Consider the following 20,711-nt stretch of genomic DNA (forward strand, 5'->3'; position numbering starts at 1 on the left):
AGGCATGCTCTTTAGATCAGTTCTTTACCTCCTCAGTCTGTCAAGTATATATTTCTTGTTTATTCTCGTACACAAAAAGGGTATTGTTGTTATGATTCTATTTCTCGTCCATCCTTTACATCAGTTTATGTTACCTTCTTTGAGTCCACCACGTATTACTCAAAGGGCAACTGTCCTCTTGTAGCTCTACCCTTACCCGTACTGTCCCCTTGCCCTCCCCGTCCCTTGGAGTAAGAAACAAAAATGCGGAAGGAGTAGTGCTGAAGCAGAATTTAGATCGTTTTTCAAGGAATCCTTGAGGTAATATGGATTCAAAAATTGTTGAAAAACTTAAAAGATCTCTAGTCCTTCACCTATGAAGGTGTATTGTGACAACAAAGCAACCATTTCAATTGCTCATAATCCAATGCTCCACGATAGAACAAAGCATATGAAACTAGTTAAACATTTCATCAAAGAAAAACTTGATAACCAACTGATTTACATGTTATACATCTCAACCACAAATCAAATCAGATTGTTGATATATTCACAAAGGGCTTTGCAGAAGTATTTCACTAGCAACTTGGCAATGGAAGACATCTTCCAACCAGCTTGAGGTGGAGTGTTGAAGAAGGAATGTCAACATATATTGTTGATCGTGAGGCTACATTTTTAGGATTTATTTGGCATGACCTCTCGAAATATTAGCAGGAGATTCGGATAGATTAGGAATATTTTCTACTTATTTTGGATAACACTAGATTTCATTAAATTAGGGATTCAAACCTAGAATAGATGTATACTTTTTGTATCTCCTTATATTTTCTACTTCTTTAGGACAACACTAGATTTCATTAAATTAGGGATTCGACCTAGAATAGATGTATGCTTTTCTTTTCCTTGATCTTTGTATCTCCTTATATAAGAAGGATTGGTATAGCGTTATTTTAAAATATTGAACCAAAAAACCAAATCAATATGGTCTTCTTCCAACCCAGCTCTCTATTTTCATAATCATTTAATTTCATACTAAATATTATATACTTCTAGTACCTTTTCTTAATCTAAATTAATTATTTATTCTTTTAGCATATCCAAGTAGTATCAATACTATCTATATTATATTTTCCAATGATGTCATCTTGTCCTTGTACTTTGTACTTGTATCTATGCAACAAAGAGGTCAATGGATCCTCTAAGCAAGGCACAATATAGTACTTACTCGAACAAAACTATATTAATATTTGCATTGATATAAGTAAAATATGATGGACACCCATGTAACCAAATCAAGAAAAAAGATTTATATAGATCACCCAATAAAAACAATGCAAAAATAAGAAAAATCATAATGAATATATAAATGCCAAAAACTAACTAGCAAACTCGTGAAAAAGTTCAAAAGCATGTCATATTAGCTCGTGGTTCTATACCCAAAGTTTCAACTGAGAAAAATGTAAAGGCGGTTATGATTGATCCAAAATAAAATTGGATAGTGATATATAACATAATTACCAAAAAGAACGAGTGTTTCCATAAAGAAAGTTCGTAGATTCCTAATTCTAGAACTAGAGTATGATTAATAATTAGGTTTAGGAAAATGGATGAAATGAGATTGTGTTAGTGAGAAACAAGTATTGTGGTTGTAAGGTGATAAATTGTCCTGAGCTTAATTGTCGTATTGAAGTGAAATTATATGGTGCATATTGAATAAGATGCATAAGTTTAAATACTATAGAGGAGAGTAAGTCTCAAGAGAGATCAATCATTATGGCATTATCTTAAACAGAATAACAAAAGCGTTTGGAGTGTCTCAAGTAGAAACTGATGGATAAGCAATTATGGCGCAAAACAGTCAAATAAGTCTCAAATCTAAAGTAAAACCCATTAACAACACATTGGCCAATTTAGAGAGGAAAAAAACAAATATATCAGATGAAATATGGTATAATAGCTTTTAGTTAAAAAAAAAAATGATAGTATGATAAAGATTAAACATGTTACACATAAATCACTGGAACGCACCACTCGTTCTCTAGAAAAGAGATAGGGCGCAAATACGCAGTGAATGGGCATTGTGTAAATTGATATTGACAATAGATAGTTGACAAACCCAGTTATTATGAACACAAGCAAAGCAACAAGTAACTCAAAGACATGCATACAGAAGATCACTGTTGTATCACCAGATTTATTTACTTTCTCGGATGCTAACAGGAGAAATAGCAACATTTTCAATCTCACTAGCGGAGGTCCTTGAGTTGATGTATGAGCGAGCTGCGTCTAACCTTATCTTGTACACTTTCTTATTCTGCAAAGATTTGATTGATTATATTTAGACATTTTATCCTTCAATTGGTCTAGTTTTTTTAACCTGAAATTTAGTCTTAATAACAAGAAAAAGGAGTAGGCAATAAAGAAATACATACATCATCAATAGCACCTGTTTTGATCCTAGATTGCAATATACACCATTTCTTGAAATGTAAACCTGTAACGGTTGCAAAAAGAAAATTATATACACATTAATATTTGAAAGGATATCTCGTCAAACATAAAGCTTTCTGGAGCTTATAATGACCATGTAGGCATAATGTTTTTAAAAAATTAGGAGTAAAAGTGTCATTCTTTTCATCTATAAAAAAAATGGTTTTTATTAAGAAAGAAAGAGAAATCGCAAGAAAACAATAAGTTTATTTGTGGATTTATAAATATATAAATATATATTTATTTATCTTTTCATGCACGAACAAGATATGTTTTGGATTTAATACTTCCAATTGAGTTTATAAAATATAAGTGTACCCTTCCTATTTTATACTAAGTCATCATTTAAACTAAATTATTTTTATTTTTATTTTTATGATTTGTCATGATATAATTAAATGCAATTGTGCTGAATTAATTTTATTAGAAAGCTTTAAGTATTAGCAAAGTATGATACAACATACATACTCATATATTTACATATTTATGTAAAATTTCAATTACTTGATCAAGATATATTAGTAACACTTAATTATTAGCAAATAAAATTTCTTTATTCATAAATTTTATATTAATTTTATGAAATTATAATAAATTAGCATCTATATAAGCAGGTAGATCTTAAAAACTAAGAACATATAGGAAGTTAAATAACATGCTCACAGACATATTAGAGGATTTGTTCTCTTTAGAGAATCAGACTATTAATGGAAAATTCTATTTTCTCAAACTTTTTCCACTTCTTTTTGTTTTATGGTAAGCAATCACAAAAATATAATGAATGTCTAAAAAAATATAAAGAATTATTAATTAAAAAGTTAACTACTTAAAAGATTGACAAGGAAAAAATAATATTCTTTAGTAAATATAAGCATCAAGTACCCTTGAGATTTACTTATGTCTAACAAATACGTTCCTCCATTAATGAAAATCCACTGAATTTATTGACATTAACAAAAAATTAAATAATAATTTATATTTACCCCTAATTGATTTATTACTCACTTATTGCAGGTCAAACAAATTTTTTCTAACCAAACTACCCAATGGTAAAAATATATCTCCTCATATGCATTAATGTGTGGAGACATATAAAGGTAATTTGATCATAAAAAAAATTATTTGACCTGCAACAAATTCATAATTAGTCAATCAAGGGTAAATATAAATTTTTATCTGATTTTTTGTTAATATCAACAAATTCAGTGAATTTTGATTAATTGAGAGATTTATTTATCAAATGAAAGCAAACCTCAGGGGTGCTAAATATAATTTTCCAAATCACACCAAACCTCTAGGGTTGGAAGTGTAATTATTCCTAAATATATATGCTGAAGAATGCAGAAGAACCACAAGTACAATTATTAATATTGAAAAATTAAAATAATTATATATGTCATTAAATATAAGTATCTTTTTAACAAAATTATATCATTTACTCATGTATCAAAACCCAAAATCATGCTAGCATTTATAAGAAATTATATTCATCTCAATAACTAAAAGGATTTGTAGATAATACTAACAAATGTTATTGTTATTTATATTTTTGCCAGAAAAATTAAAATATTTCTTGATTTGTTGGGAATTTTTTTGTGAAGACAAAGGTGCGGAAACCAAAAGTATGTGCAATATACTCAAACCGCATATATTTTTCTAATATAATATAATGTATTCGCCCACCCCACATGAGATAATGAAAGAGACAGAAATAAGTGAGAGTGCAAATACTGAAACCATGAAAATTAATTGAAGCTCTGGCATGCAATCGTCATCAACTAAGTGTGTCTATTGTCTGCAGTACATTGAACATCAATCATTCATTATGTCCTAGTATGGAATTACCAATATCATATATGTTTCAAAGAAGACTTTATGCCCTAATGTCTACAAAACTGAAAAATGACCAACTGATAACAATTGGTAACAAATATTGTAGCCCAATTGATGCATTTAGTAAAGTTGCTTAATGAATTAAGACAATAAACTGCTTGATGAGGAAACAGATGATATTCATGCTGGATGAGAGAACGAGAAAGATTGCATGTCGTGATGCATGATGATACAACTGGAAATAACCAGCACTAAAGCATGAAATGAACTCTAAATACTTATAAAACCAGAGAAGTAAGCAAAAAACAAAAGGAAAAACGTACCAAATCTAATATCCACAGTGCATGATGACTCAAAGTTGGTCTCTACTAACCATCTACAATGACCCTGATTGAAATGATATATAACTCAGAAATAAAACTAACAAAAAGAGAAAACTAAAATGTCATAGACCCAAAAAAATGGATTTTTGAGTAATTAGTTGTGGTTTCCAGTTTTGAGAATATAGATGCAGATTCCAGTAGAATATCCTTAAGACAATAATATGTACGTTCTGTTATTTACTCTGATTATAAGTATGTAAACTTGACTAACATATCCTCCAACAGCATCTAAAAGCATATTCATCATTATTAATGATAAGTAAATTTATTCTTAGGTTGACACCCCCCTTTTTTCCCCCTCACTTAACCAAGATTTACTACTATCTTTTACGACAAAAGCAGGATTCAACTTCCTCCATGTAAGACTAAAGCACATGAAATTTATTTCAACTCCCTCTTGAATTTTCTCTCCTCTCTTCATGAAACTAGGTTTTGTTTTATTACTAACAATACTTTTAATTTGGTACCCGTAAGTCTATGCTCTTAAGATGTTGTAGGAAATATTGATTATCATCTTTTCTTATTATTTTGTTGCATAGTTCAAAAGAATAAAAACATTCGTTTTGGAGGTCTAGAAATTAATAACAATCATTAAACCTTTCTTTACCTCTCTATTTGCACCTTTAGGAAAAAGTACACGTCTCTCAAATTCATTTTATTACACTTGATTTGCTATATAGTGAACCAGATTTACAACAAATGCCAAACTAAGAGTATGTCTTATCATTCTTTAAAAACATTCAGGCAAAGTAAGATCATATAGAAACAAGTCCTGTGAATTATGATCCTTTTTACCAAATTAGACTTGATATAAACTACTCTATTGTCTAAAATTCTCCAAACAGAGCATAAAAGTACTTATATACCTCAAAATATGATGCAAATGGGACACCCTGTGTCTGTTGTATGGTTTCAAACACCTACCAGAAAACCAAATACATAATAAAGAAATTATTAAATTAATGCCACCAGAAAATTAAATTTGAAATGAGTCATGTCATTAGAAAGTTGAGTATCACCAGTGTTTTCTTATCTGCTGATAGAACAGCATGTTGCCACTCTGTTACTGGTATATCTGGAGGACACATTGGAAAGTTACACAAGCTTCTATATGAAACTTCTCTGACTTGACCATTGTATTCATCAGAGGCACGCCACTGACCCACCTGAAGTTACATAAGAGGACAATTGAGATCGACATAGAATTTACTAATTCTAATTTCCATCAATAAAATCATTAAGTGTTAAGTACAGTATTGATTTCCTGATACAGCTGCCACAATCACATTAGCTATCTAAAAATGCTTTAATATGATATTTAGGAACATCATGTTCGTGACATCGCAGTCACTAATTCTCATTACACTTTGTCTTTGTTGCATGCATATGAACTGATGTAGATTATGGGTGTGCATCAGCTTGCAAGTTCTTCTGACTGCAATCAATCACTATTACTCAATAGCTTCGAACCACAGAACCCAAAAGGCAAGCCATATGGACTATCTTTGTGTGTGTATACAGTTTCGCATTTATTTCAGTAAACTCTACGTGTACAGTTCACGATATCCATTATGCACTATCACATTTGTTAGACTAAACTGCGTAACATGATATCCAGCGAACTTCCCACTTGCTTATTTTCCAATTAATTATCTGGAAGCTTTTAAAGTACAAAACGAGAACAGACGAGCTTTAGAACAGCGAAAGAGCGATTCCATTGTACCCATCTTTCCCCTGAGTAAACAGGAAAAATGCTAATCTTGTCGCAACATTCAATCTGCAAAAGAGAAGTTGGTACTTCTTGGTCGTGAACATTTGTTAGTGTCCTTAGCTATTCCCACTTATTTCCTTCTTCAGGTGGGGAGGCATGATCATTTGACCTCACGAAAGAGATTAACAGAGGTCCAGGCCAGGGTTGCATATGTTAGAGGCTAATACTACAATTTGAAGCTATAAATTTCTTTAAGTTGAAGACCCTTGAAAAGTACATGGAGTTCAAACTAAATTCAGTATAGGGCCGAAATTGCTATAAGAAACAAATTTTTTGCAAGTATTTGTTACTTACTATGAGATTGAAATCCTTTCGGGTGGTATGGTACTCACTTGTGAAAGTTGAGCCATCATCTAAAAGAAACTTGAAAAATTGCTCTGCCGTGCATGCAAAAACATCCTGCAAAACGATTTGTACAACAAGAAACAAACATATTACTTGTGTTGCTAGAATTTTACATGAAGATAAAAAAAAATAAAAAGTAGTAGCATATATACATTGTATATTCTAGTAAGCACTTCCTCTTTGATGAATGGTGGAAAGTTTTCAGGCTTGGACGCACTTTCCTCAGAAATCTTAGATTGGCTTTCGCCGCCTCTAGAAGAGCAACTATGTGCATGCCGAACTGACTGGTCCACCTTTAGATAATCGAGCAGTGCTGGCTGCTCCGTCTCCTTCACAAAATCAGGTAATTCTAGTTGCTCCTCCTCCTTTATGAAATCAAGCAACTCTGATTGTTCCTTCCCCTTCTCAAACAATTAGACATGGAGGATCTACTCAGATAATTGAAGCAGATAAGAAATAGAACACTATATACCTAAAAGTAACTCTACCTCTAATAGCAACTCTATCACTGATATTATTCATCACATATGAGAAGCATAACCTTAATATTATGATTTTCTCCTAGTTGATGTTCTAACAATCAATTATTAATCTCAAATGACAAAAGTTCGAGGTAGGCAGGGCACCAAATTTTACTACTTTGCTTCCATGTGGACTATAACATTACATTGGCGAGAACATTTGTTTCCAAATCACCCAAGTGCTTGCTTTGTTTATTTCAAATACCACTTCAAGAGTACATTTTGCAGGTAAAATGCTTGAAGACGTCTTATGGCTTCATCATCTTGTCCATATAAGTAGATCACACATTCAACTATTGAAGCATTGATAACTATCTTCAAGTCCTATAATATTTCTTTATTACTGCAGAAGATCAAAGCATTTAATAGTATGTGGTAACCAATCAAGCCTGATAAGATGATTCAAATTCTTCCATAACAAGAACTTGACAGCCTGTGTTTTTTTTTTTAATCAATAATAAAAGTGAAAACATAATACATATTTTCATTGAACATATATTGATTTGATACCACACTCCAACATAAAACACAATCTTATTAGCTAATCTAAACATATTCTCATTTTCAAACTAGTAAAATACACATTTTCCACTTAAAACTGAAAATGAAAACATAAACAAGCAGCTTGATTAATTCCTAGTCTTGGTTAACTCTCTTTCTGAAAATTAATGTCGGCAACTCAAAAACCACATTCCACCTAAGATATTAAGCACATTGGCTTGTATCTTAATTACCCTTGAAGTCAAACAATTCTATATAACAGGCTGCAGTCTCTCTAAGACAGTCAAATTAGGGCATGAAGATTGAGAAAGCAAATTCAGACCTTCTTCTCAGCTTCCAACATAGTATGGTAGTTCTTCACTGCTTGTTGTAAAGCTCTTAATGATTGATTCCTATTCCAGAAAGATGCAAATTTGTATCTGACTCTACCTGAAAGAGAAACATGGATAAAGTGATTATACACCATACTGTAAGTCAAAATATCTTAACACACAACAAAAGCAAATACGAATATTTGGTGTCTAGAGTAAAAGAATCATTTAGCAATACCAAGGGCAAACAGTTTCACAAACTAGCTTCAACATATTTCCCTTAATCGAGCTAAAACAACTTCAGCGACCAAGTCAAGTTCAATAAGGAAATCTGTTCCAATTTTCAAGTACTCTTTGTTCATGCTGTAGTTTGTATGGAATATCAGCAATCACAGAAAAGAGAACCCAAGCTAAGATAAAAGCATCATACACATGATAGCTGTCTTTGCTGTCTAGTATAGACTTGGAGAGGAAAAGACAAAATGAGAAAAACAACAAGATATGAACAGTTAACAAGCTCCGGTTTCTGTATAAAGATATTTGAAAGACATAGTGGTGAGCAACTTGCCTCTAAGAAGTGTATGTATGATTGCGTATACATCAAACTTATTCCAGTATCCTAGAAAAAGTAGAACTATTATTTTACTTTAAGATATTTCCATAATAGAGTCAAAGGATTTTGCCCAGTATTGCCTCATAAAAATTTGGAAACATCACTCTCTGTAAAAAGATACAACCACATCAGAAATCTCATCAGTACTTAGAGTACAATAGTTTCACTAGATTATAGAGGGAGAAGGGTAGAAAGGGCACTACTGATAGTTCGATGTAATACAGATGTAACTCTACATTCAAATGAGAACTGAAACAAAACCACAAAAGCTATATCTCTATGAATGTTTCATTGGATTAAAGCATCAAATTCAAGATAGAAATGAATTTCTTATCCCTTTTGACATGGCATGAGAGATAATGTATTCTACAGATGCCTAAAAAAAGCAGTCATCAATCCTGTTGAACTCAAGAAAAAGGATAAGGAGTTACAAAGGGAGTTAGAACACTAAAAACAAAGAACAATTACTAACCATCAGCACTTTCCAAGGGAGGCACACCATGCCCCCCAGAACGCACTCGAAGAATTATCGTAATAGCAGGATTGATCAATGCATGTTGGCTCCTTCTTATCTGTGGTAGCAGACCAGAGAAATGGACTCAATCATTTCATACTTCCAGTTATGACCTACAAGCCCCTAAAATGGTAGTGAGGGCAAAGAAACTGGGGAAAAGCATTGTACCTCGTCTATATCTCCTAAAGGTATAATTACCTGCCAAGTGTCAATAGGAAAAAGTAAGCATCAGAAAAAAAAAACAAAACCTAGAAAGACCAACAAATGTACCAATTATTGTTGTCAGAAACCAAAAAGGCACCATTGAACGAGAAGCATATACAATCTGATGAAACACACAACAGAAATATAAAATTAATAGCTCTTAATATTAATATTACAATTAATAAGGTACTAACTAGACGCATTTCAATTTATAAGGTACTAACTGTAAAATTTGTTACTTTTGTCATAAACATGGCATTCCAGTAGGGATTCGTAGCACGACCAAAAGCATCCAGTTATAGTAGATGCATTTATCAAATACATAAGAGTATTCCAAGTGGAAAATATGAACATGCATTACACATGGAGAAGCAAAGGGAAGATTGTATTCCATAGGCTAATAAAAGTTACTAACTCCCTGCCATGATTTGCTACAAAAGTAATCAAATTCACCTTTTATCTTCAAAATATTTACAGGTTGAATCGTTCATGTTGAAAGTATGGGAAGATATGTATCCGGATTGGCGCATAATATATCTGCCGCTATCTAGTATTTTCCGAGTATATATGTATCACTAATAATATCCAAATATCACCGATACAATGAGATTATTGGCCGTATTGGGATATTGTCAGCGCTAATATCCAACACCATCATATTATTGCGAATGCTATAACGTTACTGAAATTTAGACTTCTTTTTTGAAAACTCTTTGTAATATGAATTACATAATGTGCTATTACAATTATTATCCCGAATGCTATAATGTTAATGAAATTTAGACTTCTTTTTTAAAACTCTTTGTAATATGAATAACTTAATGTGCTATTACACGTATAATGAATATTTTCTTATTACTTTTGCTAATTTAACTATTTTTCTAGTGACTTTAAGTTTGAGAATAATGTTTTATTAAATTTCATTCTAAAATTTCTTAATATATACAAAGGAGTAGTAATTTATGTTGTTTGTAGTTTTATTAAATTTTTTGGAGTTTTTTAGCATCCCATAATGTGTTCTTTTGGTATTGCCAAACAACATCCGCCACGTCCAATTTGGAATAATGCCTATCAATAATAATATCGAACTATGGAATGGATACCATCCTCACCTTATGACTTTACAAAAAGCCCTAAATGGTTTCTCTTCAAAATTATGTGACCAGTGAACTTTAAAGAATCTTCAAACCAATTCTTGATTCTTCTCAAGAGAAGAATGCAAAAACCTAGTCCTTTGTTAGTTGTTACTTGTTATCTCTGATCCTTTGGAAGAAAAATAATTTTCCAACTGGAAGGACATGCCATTAATTTTCATGATAAATGAAATTATAGTTTAACAAGAAACTCCCACTGAACACCGTCATAAGCTCCATTTAACTTCTAGCCCTATTTCTTACACATCCAGACCCTTGACATGTGCTATCAAAGCAGAAACACCAAAATGTGCGAGAATAGCTCTAGAATCTAAGAATGAAAGATCTTCAAAAGAAGAGTATATCTAATCATAAATTATCCTCATCAGAAAGAAACTTGCATAGTGTTTGGATTTGTGGTTTGAGTGTTTTGGAGATAGAGAGAGAAAAATAGAGATAAATAAGTGTGTGTTGAAAATAGATGATATGTTTAGATTTGTGTATTGAGGTAATTTAAAATATTTTAAAATAAGTGGTGTATGTTTGATGTTGGGATTTGGGAGACAAAAATCACTGTTTATTGTCAAATCATATCCTTTTTATATATCTTTTTATATATAAATATGTATACATATAAATATTGTATGTTTAATGTTGTATTTTTTTAGACAAAAATCACTGTTCATTATCAAATCATGTCTCTTTTATATTATATATAGAAAGTTGAAAAATACAAAAACACACAGATAAGGTGTAAAAACACAAAAACAGACATTGAATGTGTTTTATCTTGTCTTGGGAATTGCGAAAACATAAAACCAAACACAGTGTTGGGTTTTTTAGCAAGAAGTTCCAAGGATTTGCCTTGTCAAATGAACTGATCTCCAGGAACAAGTTCAATTGTAAGTAACAAAGGATGAGAAACTGACCTTCATTTGCTTCGAGAAAATGTTAGAGTGGAAGCAGATGTGCCATGCTGATAGATACATTCGGCCGTGATACAAAAATGACCTCTCAAGTGCACATGAATAGCTATGTTCAATGACCTGAAGAACATCTATATCAGCAACTGAACCTAACTACTACATTTATCCAAAACAAGACACTGATCGACCAGAAATAAAACCAAAAGCACTGGAAGGTAACATTCGACTACTAAGCATATCCAAAATATAAGAGTGAAAGAATGCCTCATCTGGGACAAGATTGAATACTATCGGCAGTGGACCATGTTTCTGATGCAGAACTTGAGGTCCTTGTTTCTGGAAAGCTCTTCTTTGAGTGTTATCGCCAGCACAGCCACTCAAATCCCTAAAAGGCAGTAGATTAAACAAGTCAACTGCCATACCATACAAAAGATTTTGTATTAGATTAGCTTTCATTACTAGCAAACAAAAACTAACCTCTATTTGTTCTGCACTCGCAAATTAATACATAATTTATCAAAAAGTAAAGCTAATTAAATTGAAAACGAAGAACTTATTATTTCACAATATTGATTCCATATGCCTACACAAAAATTCACAAGGGAAAATATTTGTTAAGCAAATATTGTTATTCTCCAACCAATTGCTTGTTGAACATATCTATCTTAAGCACCAAAAAGCTTAGCTTGCAAATTTTTACAAGCATATTACTTAAAACCAAAAGGTGCCAAAAGACTGGCTTTCATCATAAGTACCAAAACAATCTTAAGTCCAAGATATTGTAGAACTGCAAAATTGCATATGTAACCCCTTTTTTTTTTTTGTTTGTGGTATTTAAATGAGTCTGCACAAATCAAATTCTCAATCTAGTAAAGCACAATAATGCAGAAATTGACTTATCAAAAGAAATATACAGAAATTGATCATTTCCAAACAATAAAAAAATTAGGCTAAATTCCATCAAGCACAAGCATTATAATGATATTCAAAGTATTAAAATTAGGGGTGCACAACGAGTTTAACCTGGTGGATAGTTCAAGCTCAAGTTCAATTGTCTATATTCAAAAGCTTACTGACTGTCTATTTTTCAAGTTTTTGTACTTCTATTTCTTTTAGAGATGTATATAGGTAATTATGTAAACCTTTTATTCAATAAAAGTATTTACTATATGTAAATATTCTTATTTGTCTGCATTATGTCAATATTAGTTTATTTCGTTTACTTCCCCCATTATCTTAATAGTTCCTATAATTAACTATTTATATCTTTTTATAACTGAATCTAAAACATCTTTTTTTTAGCAAATGAAATTGGAAAAAGATGTATTCTAAAAAATATAACTTCATATTTACTAGAGAATACATATGTTTTACCAAGATAGGTATATATATGTTATTAACGTACTATATTCTTTAGAAATTTGTGTTAAAATCAATAATGCCCATAAGTTGGGGACATTCATTTTGGTCCCCGACATTTGATTTCAACTTTAAAATCGTCCCTATCTTTTAAATTCATTTTAAATTAGTGGGTGATTTGCTCATATTACCCTTAAACAACTTTTTTACAAAAAAAACAAAAACAAAAACCATTTTATACCCTCGCTTTTCATTTTCAAATTGCAATTTGGTCCCTCCCTCATAAATTTAGAAAACTATAACCATTTTAATTGGAAAAATGAACCATTGAGCAATTTCTTAGATAATAACTTAATCAATAACATATAAACATAATTATTGTGGATTTAATGAACTTTTTGAATTTTTCAACTAAAAGAGCACTTGAATAAATAAGTTGGAGAAAAAAATTTAAATAAAAAACACAGGAAAAATAAGAAATCTTCTAAAATTAGAATTTAAATAAGAAAATGAATATCTCAATTAAGATTGAAGAATGGGGCATAAAACCCCTTAAAGTAGAGTGCCTTCTCGAAGTAAGTGATTCAAATTTTCACTTTAAAACATAATTGCATAGATGAACCAACTAAACTGAGACGACACGAATTTTTTGTTATAAATAACATTATAGCTTCTGAATTTTTTTGCTTGACAAAATTATCCTCTCACACTTTTTTATATATACATATATAATTTCAAAAGCATTTCTATTTAAAAAATTTGCCGCTAATTTTTTTATTTAATATTTTTTCTCCAAGTTATCTATTCAAGGTTTTTTTTTTTAATTTAAAAAGTGAAAGAAGTTCAAAATTATATTTATAGGCCATTGATCAATTTATTATTTAAAAAATTGCCCAACCGTAAATACTTCCAATTAAAAGAGTAGTTATATTTTTTAAAGTTTATGTGCAAGAGACCAAATTGCATGAAAATAAAAAGTGAAAGGAATTAAAATGATTTTTTGTAAAAAGAGAAATATGTTTATAAGGGTAATATGGAAAAATCACATATTGAAGAGACTAATTTGAAATGAATTTAAAACACAAGAACTATTTTGAAGTTGAACACAAATGTAGGGGACTAAATTAAATATTACGCTCCATAAGTTAATATTAAACATAACAATAACAACAATGGTAATAATAATTAAAAAGTTCCACATAATTTCATAGATTTTGCCGTATATGTCATGTCTATTTAAAAGTGAGAAATTAATTATTGGTTATGAGTTTTTTGTTATTTTTTGTAATGAATAAATATGAACTAGGGATAATTTCACTTCTCGTACCCAAAGTATACCCCTTTTTTTTGTTTTAGTAGCTCAATTAGTACCCAAAATTTTTAATTTTCATCCACCTGAGTACCCTAAGTTTACTGCCATTTATTTTCAGCCACCTGAATACCCTAAGATAACTGTTAAAACAAACGGCCAACCCAATTTTTGACGGAAAATTAGGCAGAAGCTTGTCTATATAAAGGCATGTTTGGCTGCAATTTTATTCAACACGCATATAAGAAGGTTATTGAAGCAATGATATTTTGTATATATTGGCAATAGGAAAAGAAGTGAACAGCCATCAACAACTGGAAATAGAAACATAAGAGATCTCTTGCATGACAATCTAGTGACAAATAATATTGCTAATAAAGAAGACAATTAATTTCATATATGCTAAGTATGGAATTGAAGAAAAGCTAGAGTAACTACCTTGAAACGTTTAGCTTGTCAAGCTGTAACCCCTTAGAAGTTGCCATCTGTACCATTACTCCTACTCTCTTTGTCTCTCCAATGGCTTGTTCTCTTTCTCTCCCATTTTTCTTTGTTGTTTTTGCCAGTGACTTTTTCTCATCAAACTTCCTAATATTAGGTTTCTTACTTAACGTGAATTTAAATAAACAAACAAAATACTAAAAGATTGCATGTATTAAATAAGTCGACTAATAAATAATTTAATTTTGAATTTTTCAAATAAGTACAGTATGCTAGCATTTATAAACAGAAGGAGGAAGACAAAAAGAAAATGGAATGGAGCAAACATAATTGGCAGGCATGAATGAGCTACCTGGAAGAATCCAGTTGGAGCTTCAGAGTTTGAATACGAAGACAGACCTAATAAACAAACAAACAATAGAATTTTTCAACCTCCAAAGAAGAAGCGATAAGAAGCCATGCACCAGAGAAAAGAGAACATCATAAACTCAAAGGAGGCACATTCAAAACAATTTATGACCTGGCCTGATACACTGTCCAACGAATACCATATTGCACCAGTTTGACCTTCATGTTCAACAGGAATAGTCGCCGAACCAAGAACCACACTTCTCCGAATTATATCCCATCCACATATTGTCACAATAATCTGCCATACAGTTTGATAAAGATTTAGTTCAAGAAGAGTAACAAAAGGAAATGACTGGAGTAGCTTGGAGCATCCAAGCAGATTGGCTAATATAATATAATATTTAAACCATATTTTCTGACAAGGACTACTGACTCCCTCTTCAGTTATATTTCTTGCTTGAATGGGGTTTGGACATATAAATTTAGTATCTCCATTTTCTACTGATTTTCAGACTTCATATGCAATTAAAATCCGGTTTTTCTGTCAGAAGCTTGAGTTTGTTTTGATAGCCACATTTATAGTTTTTCTTCGTTTTTGGACATAGGCAACATAAGTTGAAAGTATATTCTTCTATTCATAATCTGCATGCATCAGTTTATATCACACCCAAACATGATACAAAAGAATGCAACTACAATGAAAAACAACAACAAAACTCAATATACGACCCCCAGGGATCCCAATGCAACTTGACAAGTCAATACCAATAAGAATTGCAAGCTCAAACAGGACTCATGAAGAGACTCACATGCTGTGAAATAGCTCAAGAGAGACTGACACATACGTGATTCAAAAGAAAATGATGTTCATTAATTAGAAGATACTGTGTGGAGTGGGAATCATCCCCCTATGTGATGCTTATTTGCTAAGTGTGAATTTCTTATTTTGAATTCTTTGATTTGGATCTTGAAACTTCTTAAAACAGCACAACAATTTTCAAGCACTGGAAAAGAGTCCCAGGATGACAAATAATATGAAACCAAGATTGTGTTCAGGAGTGAATCAACATTCCTGAGCACAATATGATTGTTGAAAACAGTACTTGCTGCATAATAGGAGGATCTACTGCATTATTTGGATATCTTGTGCTAAGGGAAGATAGATTGGTAGCATAGATATAGGATATAAGACCAAGAGGCTGCCACTATGCTATGCAATTCAAATCTTTTAACTATATAGTAGCTCAAGCACCACATCTTTTAAACTATACGATATATCAAGCATCACATTTCAAATGTGGTCCTGCCACAATAGCAATTGTTGTCACACAAGTCAATAATCCTCTCTAGCAATTGGTTTTCTTGGGAATCAATCCATGACATTATTTCTCTAGCAATTGGTTTCATCGAAGGGGATAAGACATTCAATTGGACTATTGTTGTGCTAACGAAGCATTTCATGTAAAATAGGAGAAAAAGCTTACTGATATACATTAAAGCCTATGGAAAATAGCTATAAAATCACATAAAATTTGATGAATTTCATTAAGATATTAAACTAGTATTCATTTTTAGAAAGATAAAATTAAAATGGAGAAAAAATAATTTTAGTAAATCCAAACATGAAAATGAATCTGATGACAGCTACTTTTATAAGAAAAAATTTAGTATACTTGAGCTTTGACAATCTGGAAAGCTGATTATGTTTCATTTGCAAAAGAGTTTATGTAAAATGATTACCTCAATAGGAAGCTCGTCAACAGGAAAATTGAACTCCTCCCTCCAAATGGGATTTCTCGAGCCACGTACCATAGAACTTCAAGAAACCCAAGTCAACTATCAAATTATATTCAAATATCTGCATGAATGATATAAAAGGAGAACAGAAACAATATGAAGAGCATCCAAAACTTTCAAACAGGAAAATGAGTAGTTGAATGCAGCGTTCCCTAGCCTCAACATGAGGTTACACTGCTCTAAACTAAAAGCAGCCAAAAACAGAGAAAACACATCTGACAGTTTTGAAAATGCAAAAGAAAGTCTATGGTGCAATTACATAAACACATACGGATATACACATGCAAAAATAGATCATACCCTATCCACAATCAAAGGAAGGGATGCATTGAAATTTAGTGATCAAGATACTACATTAATTTCAATATTGGAAACAAAGAATACCTGGGGTTTAGATCTCTACTAAATCATCGATTTATCTCCTTGGTTGTACATGGAGAAATGTTGTCTAAAGCTATATCTCAAAGAGCCTATGCATGTTCTATTGATTTGCATTGTGACAAGGTGGACGTAAGTGTAAAAGGTTTCAAAAGGATCAGGAAAATGAATTCCTTTCCTGGCTAAAAGTCAGTTTTCAGTGATAAAATTTCAGAAAGTATGTGAAAGTATTATGAACTCATAGTTTCACAATATCAAACCAAATCTGTCAATTGATAGTACGACATGTCAAAAGAAGCACCAGATCTTAACATTGCCAGAACATATTTCTAATTTTAATTACTAAAGTTCTCCACTACACTAAATGGATGCCCGAATTCACTGGATTATGAGATATCTAAGAATCAATGATAATGTAATGGGATTCCGATTTGGTATTCAAAGAGAAGTCTGAATGGAATCTTGGAAAGGAACAATTCCCTTAGTGACATAAAAGAAACGCGAACAACAATGTAAAGTTAGAAATTCAACTATTCAAATCCAACCAGGTTCTTGTACGCATAAACACAGATTTCTTAAGTTAGGTCCTGCAAGTTGCAATTCTCAATTCTGTTTTATATGTTCGAAACAAATGAAGTCGCACTTCAACTCAATATTAAGTCAAATCACAAATTGTGCGCGTGATGTAAGCATGTATCTCTCCTAGTGAACACCAACCGCATTCCATTGACACTAGATATGACATGAAAAAGAAAGAAGGAGGAGAAGATACCTTTGGTTGCTGAAAACAGAAAAAACAAAGTGTTTCTTGTGTATTTCGATGAATTTTTATCCACGGATTATTATAAAGAGACTGGCATTTTTAATTTACTTGTTAATAAAGGAAAAGTAAAAATAGCAACAATTACAAATCAGAGATAAACTAAATATCATAGATACCGGGCACAAAGATCCATATATGTCATTATGTAACGTGCCATTATAAACATGAAATGAGGAAAGAAATATGGCAGGACTTTTGAAAATACTGGTACCAGAAGCATTTTAGCAGAGACAAATGAGATGCAATCACCTTAAGCGCTTTTCTGCACCACAAGTGATAATTGCATAAGGATCTGATGTTCCATTCAAACTTGCCCCAAGAAGATTCTTCGCTGCTAAGAGCTCCACCTGACAAGACTTGGTAAATTAAGGAAACAAGTTCAAAGAAACTTTTTTATTAAAACTTGCAATTTATTCTAATAATTTCAAGACCGAATAACAAGCAAAGTGATAAAGTCTTGGTGTCAAAAGTACTACCTTCATTAAATATGCAGAATTTGTTTGAGGATTTCCATTAAACAGGCCCTTCTATAAAACAAGTGGAGAAGTGATGTCAAGCAAGTTGAAAATTGCATGAGAAATAGATAAGGGCTAATATAGCAAAATGTAGAATTACAGCTAGATAAATAAGGATGCAATTATAACAATAGGAAAAAGGGACCTTCCGAGTGTCAAAAACTTGACATTGGATGTTGATATCAATAGAAGAAAGTCCAACACAAAAAAGAATTACTTGATATAGGAAAAACCAAAAAGGCTACAACAAATAAATATAGGGGAAAAAGTTTAACACAAAATTTCAAATGTCAAGAAACTCAATACACATATTAGCTCTTAATTATACAAAAACTTCAAGTAATGTAAGATAGCAAGAAGAAGAAAAGAAAACTTTCTAAGTTCTTGTGTATTGTCAAAAACTACATACATAAAGTAGAACTAGTCACGACCATATTCTCTCTACTTCTTCTCTTATGCTTCAGTAGTCAATACTTTTGGTTTTCTGTTTATTTTTCTACCTTATACATTAAAGAATGTCTCTTCCGGTAAAGGTCATAAACAAATTCTTTTTCAAACTTAACTATATCAACTATGAGGATATATTTGTAAGACAAACAAGAAGAGTGCTATCAACATAAAACAACAAACTTATCCAAACCAAGGCAACAGCCTAGAGTAAAGTTGATCACATATATCGAGCTCACATCTCATTTCCAAAAATTGTAGCACAACCTAGCATGTTTTTCTAGAAAACATGACAAATTAAATAAAATAAGATCACCTAGTGTACACTGGATTATGCATATGAAACTATTATCTCCCATCCAAAAGTGTACCACAGCCTAGTGAAAATTTCAAAGGAGCAATATTCTTACAAATTGGTTATTTCAAATGAGAGGAAAAAAATACATGAAAATTTAAAAAAAAAAAAAAATAGAACATAAAAGACTTGGTCAAAGGAGCAATATTTCCTACAAATCAATTCTTCAATTAAACAATTAACCTTTTGTGCATCATCGTTAACAATCATTACATCAATAAAATCCACTATAAATTGACCACAACATGGCAAAATATGCAAACATAAAAATGGCAACACACAATCAATTGAGCCATGCAAATTACAAAAATGGCGTCCTATCATCAATCACATACAAAACTAGAGGCAAAACATCTCAGTTTCTCAACGACTGAATATGAGCTGTATGTTAGGTTCACGTATTCCTTTATTTCTTGTACTTTTTTTCTATTGGATGCATGGTCTAATTTGAGATTGTTTATTTACTTAATCAGTTTTGATATCTTCAAATACATATCCAAATGTATCAAAACGACTTCTATTAAAAAAGGGAAAAGAAAAATCTGTAGTGAGTCATAAGAAATGAAAACAAGCAAAACTAGTGCTAAAGGAGCACCCTTTGCTGAAAATTAGCAGTTAAATTTCCGAATTGCATTCCTTCCTTTACCAATAACAAAACCAAGTCCCATTAACCACCATAAAAGGCCGACGGCAAAACTATAGGTAAACACATCAAAGCAATCTAATGAGGGTAAAGCTACGGAAAAAACCTTTTCTTGGGCATCATTCACTTCCACATCGGCAGCCGAACTATCCAGGAACCCCCGGTCGCCAGCACAGTCGACACCGAGAGAGAAGAACCAGCAAGCCACCATCACAAACGCCGTGGCAGCCACCGTAACTTGCACCTCCCACCAAGACGGCAACAAGAACTCTATCACCGTCTTCACCACCAGCATTTCTCCCGAAATCGCTCGAATTCCAGCTCAAGGTACAATTCAGGGAAAGGCAGGGAGGGAGAAACACTGGAGGGAATAGCAATGAGTGTAGAAGTGCGGAAAGTTAGCACGCAGTCGCACCCTCAGTGTGTGTGCGTTCCTGTGCATGATATATAGATACAGGCTTTGCATGTATAGAGAGAGAGAGGAAGCCGGAAAGTGCAGTCTGCGCAGCATGCCGAAAAGTTGAGCGTGGATTAAATTTAGCAGAAATAACGAAAATGGGTCTAAGGGTGGAGCAGTGGAGTGGAGGGCGAAGTGTAATACAAGGGAAAATGGAGGGTAATTGAGACAATGTATAAAGGCTTTAATTTCTTTTTATTTAATAAAATGGAAAGAGAGGTGGTCCATGAGGACGTGTTTGGTGTGGAGGGAATGATGAGACTTTGAACGTGAAAGACTGGAACATGATTTTGGCTTGGATCCAGATTTGAA

The 20,711-nt window shown here is 32.0% G+C and overlaps 1 protein-coding gene across 4 annotated transcripts; it reads right to left on the bottom strand.

Moving 5' to 3' along the window:
• Positions 1–1,911: 1,911 nt before the first annotated feature.
• LOC105158795 (BAG-associated GRAM protein 1) lies at positions 1,912–20,471 on the bottom strand. 4 transcript variants are annotated; one of them, XM_020692367.2, is made up of 19 exons: positions 20,049–20,467; positions 18,459–18,509; positions 18,232–18,338; positions 16,725–16,800; positions 15,154–15,282; positions 14,986–15,032; positions 14,631–14,780; positions 11,789–11,909; positions 11,528–11,644; positions 9,430–9,459; positions 9,220–9,319; positions 8,146–8,252; positions 6,954–7,202; positions 6,751–6,855; positions 5,705–5,851; positions 5,552–5,605; positions 4,626–4,689; positions 2,412–2,473; positions 1,912–2,293 (listed from the first exon to the last, which is right to left on the bottom strand). In XM_020692367.2, the coding sequence occupies exons 1-19, from the start codon at positions 20,235–20,237 to the stop codon at positions 2,174–2,176; spliced, it is 2,025 nt and encodes a 674-aa protein (XP_020548026.2). In that variant the 5' UTR covers positions 20,238–20,467; the 3' UTR covers positions 1,912–2,173. The 4 variants fall into 4 exon arrangements, with proteins under 4 accessions (XP_020548026.2, XP_011073969.3, XP_020548027.2 ...); XM_011075667.3 differs by having other exon boundaries at positions 18,232–18,329; positions 20,049–20,466; XM_020692368.2 differs by lacking the exon at positions 14,631–14,780 and having other exon boundaries at positions 20,049–20,471.
• Between the last annotated feature and the right edge of the window lie 240 nt (positions 20,472–20,711).

This window comes from Sesamum indicum, linkage group LG3 (assembly GCF_026168435.1).
Source record: "Sesamum indicum cultivar Baizhima isolate 11 linkage group LG3, ASM2616843v1, whole genome shotgun sequence".
Taxonomy (NCBI): Eukaryota; Viridiplantae; Streptophyta; class Magnoliopsida; order Lamiales; family Pedaliaceae; genus Sesamum; species Sesamum indicum.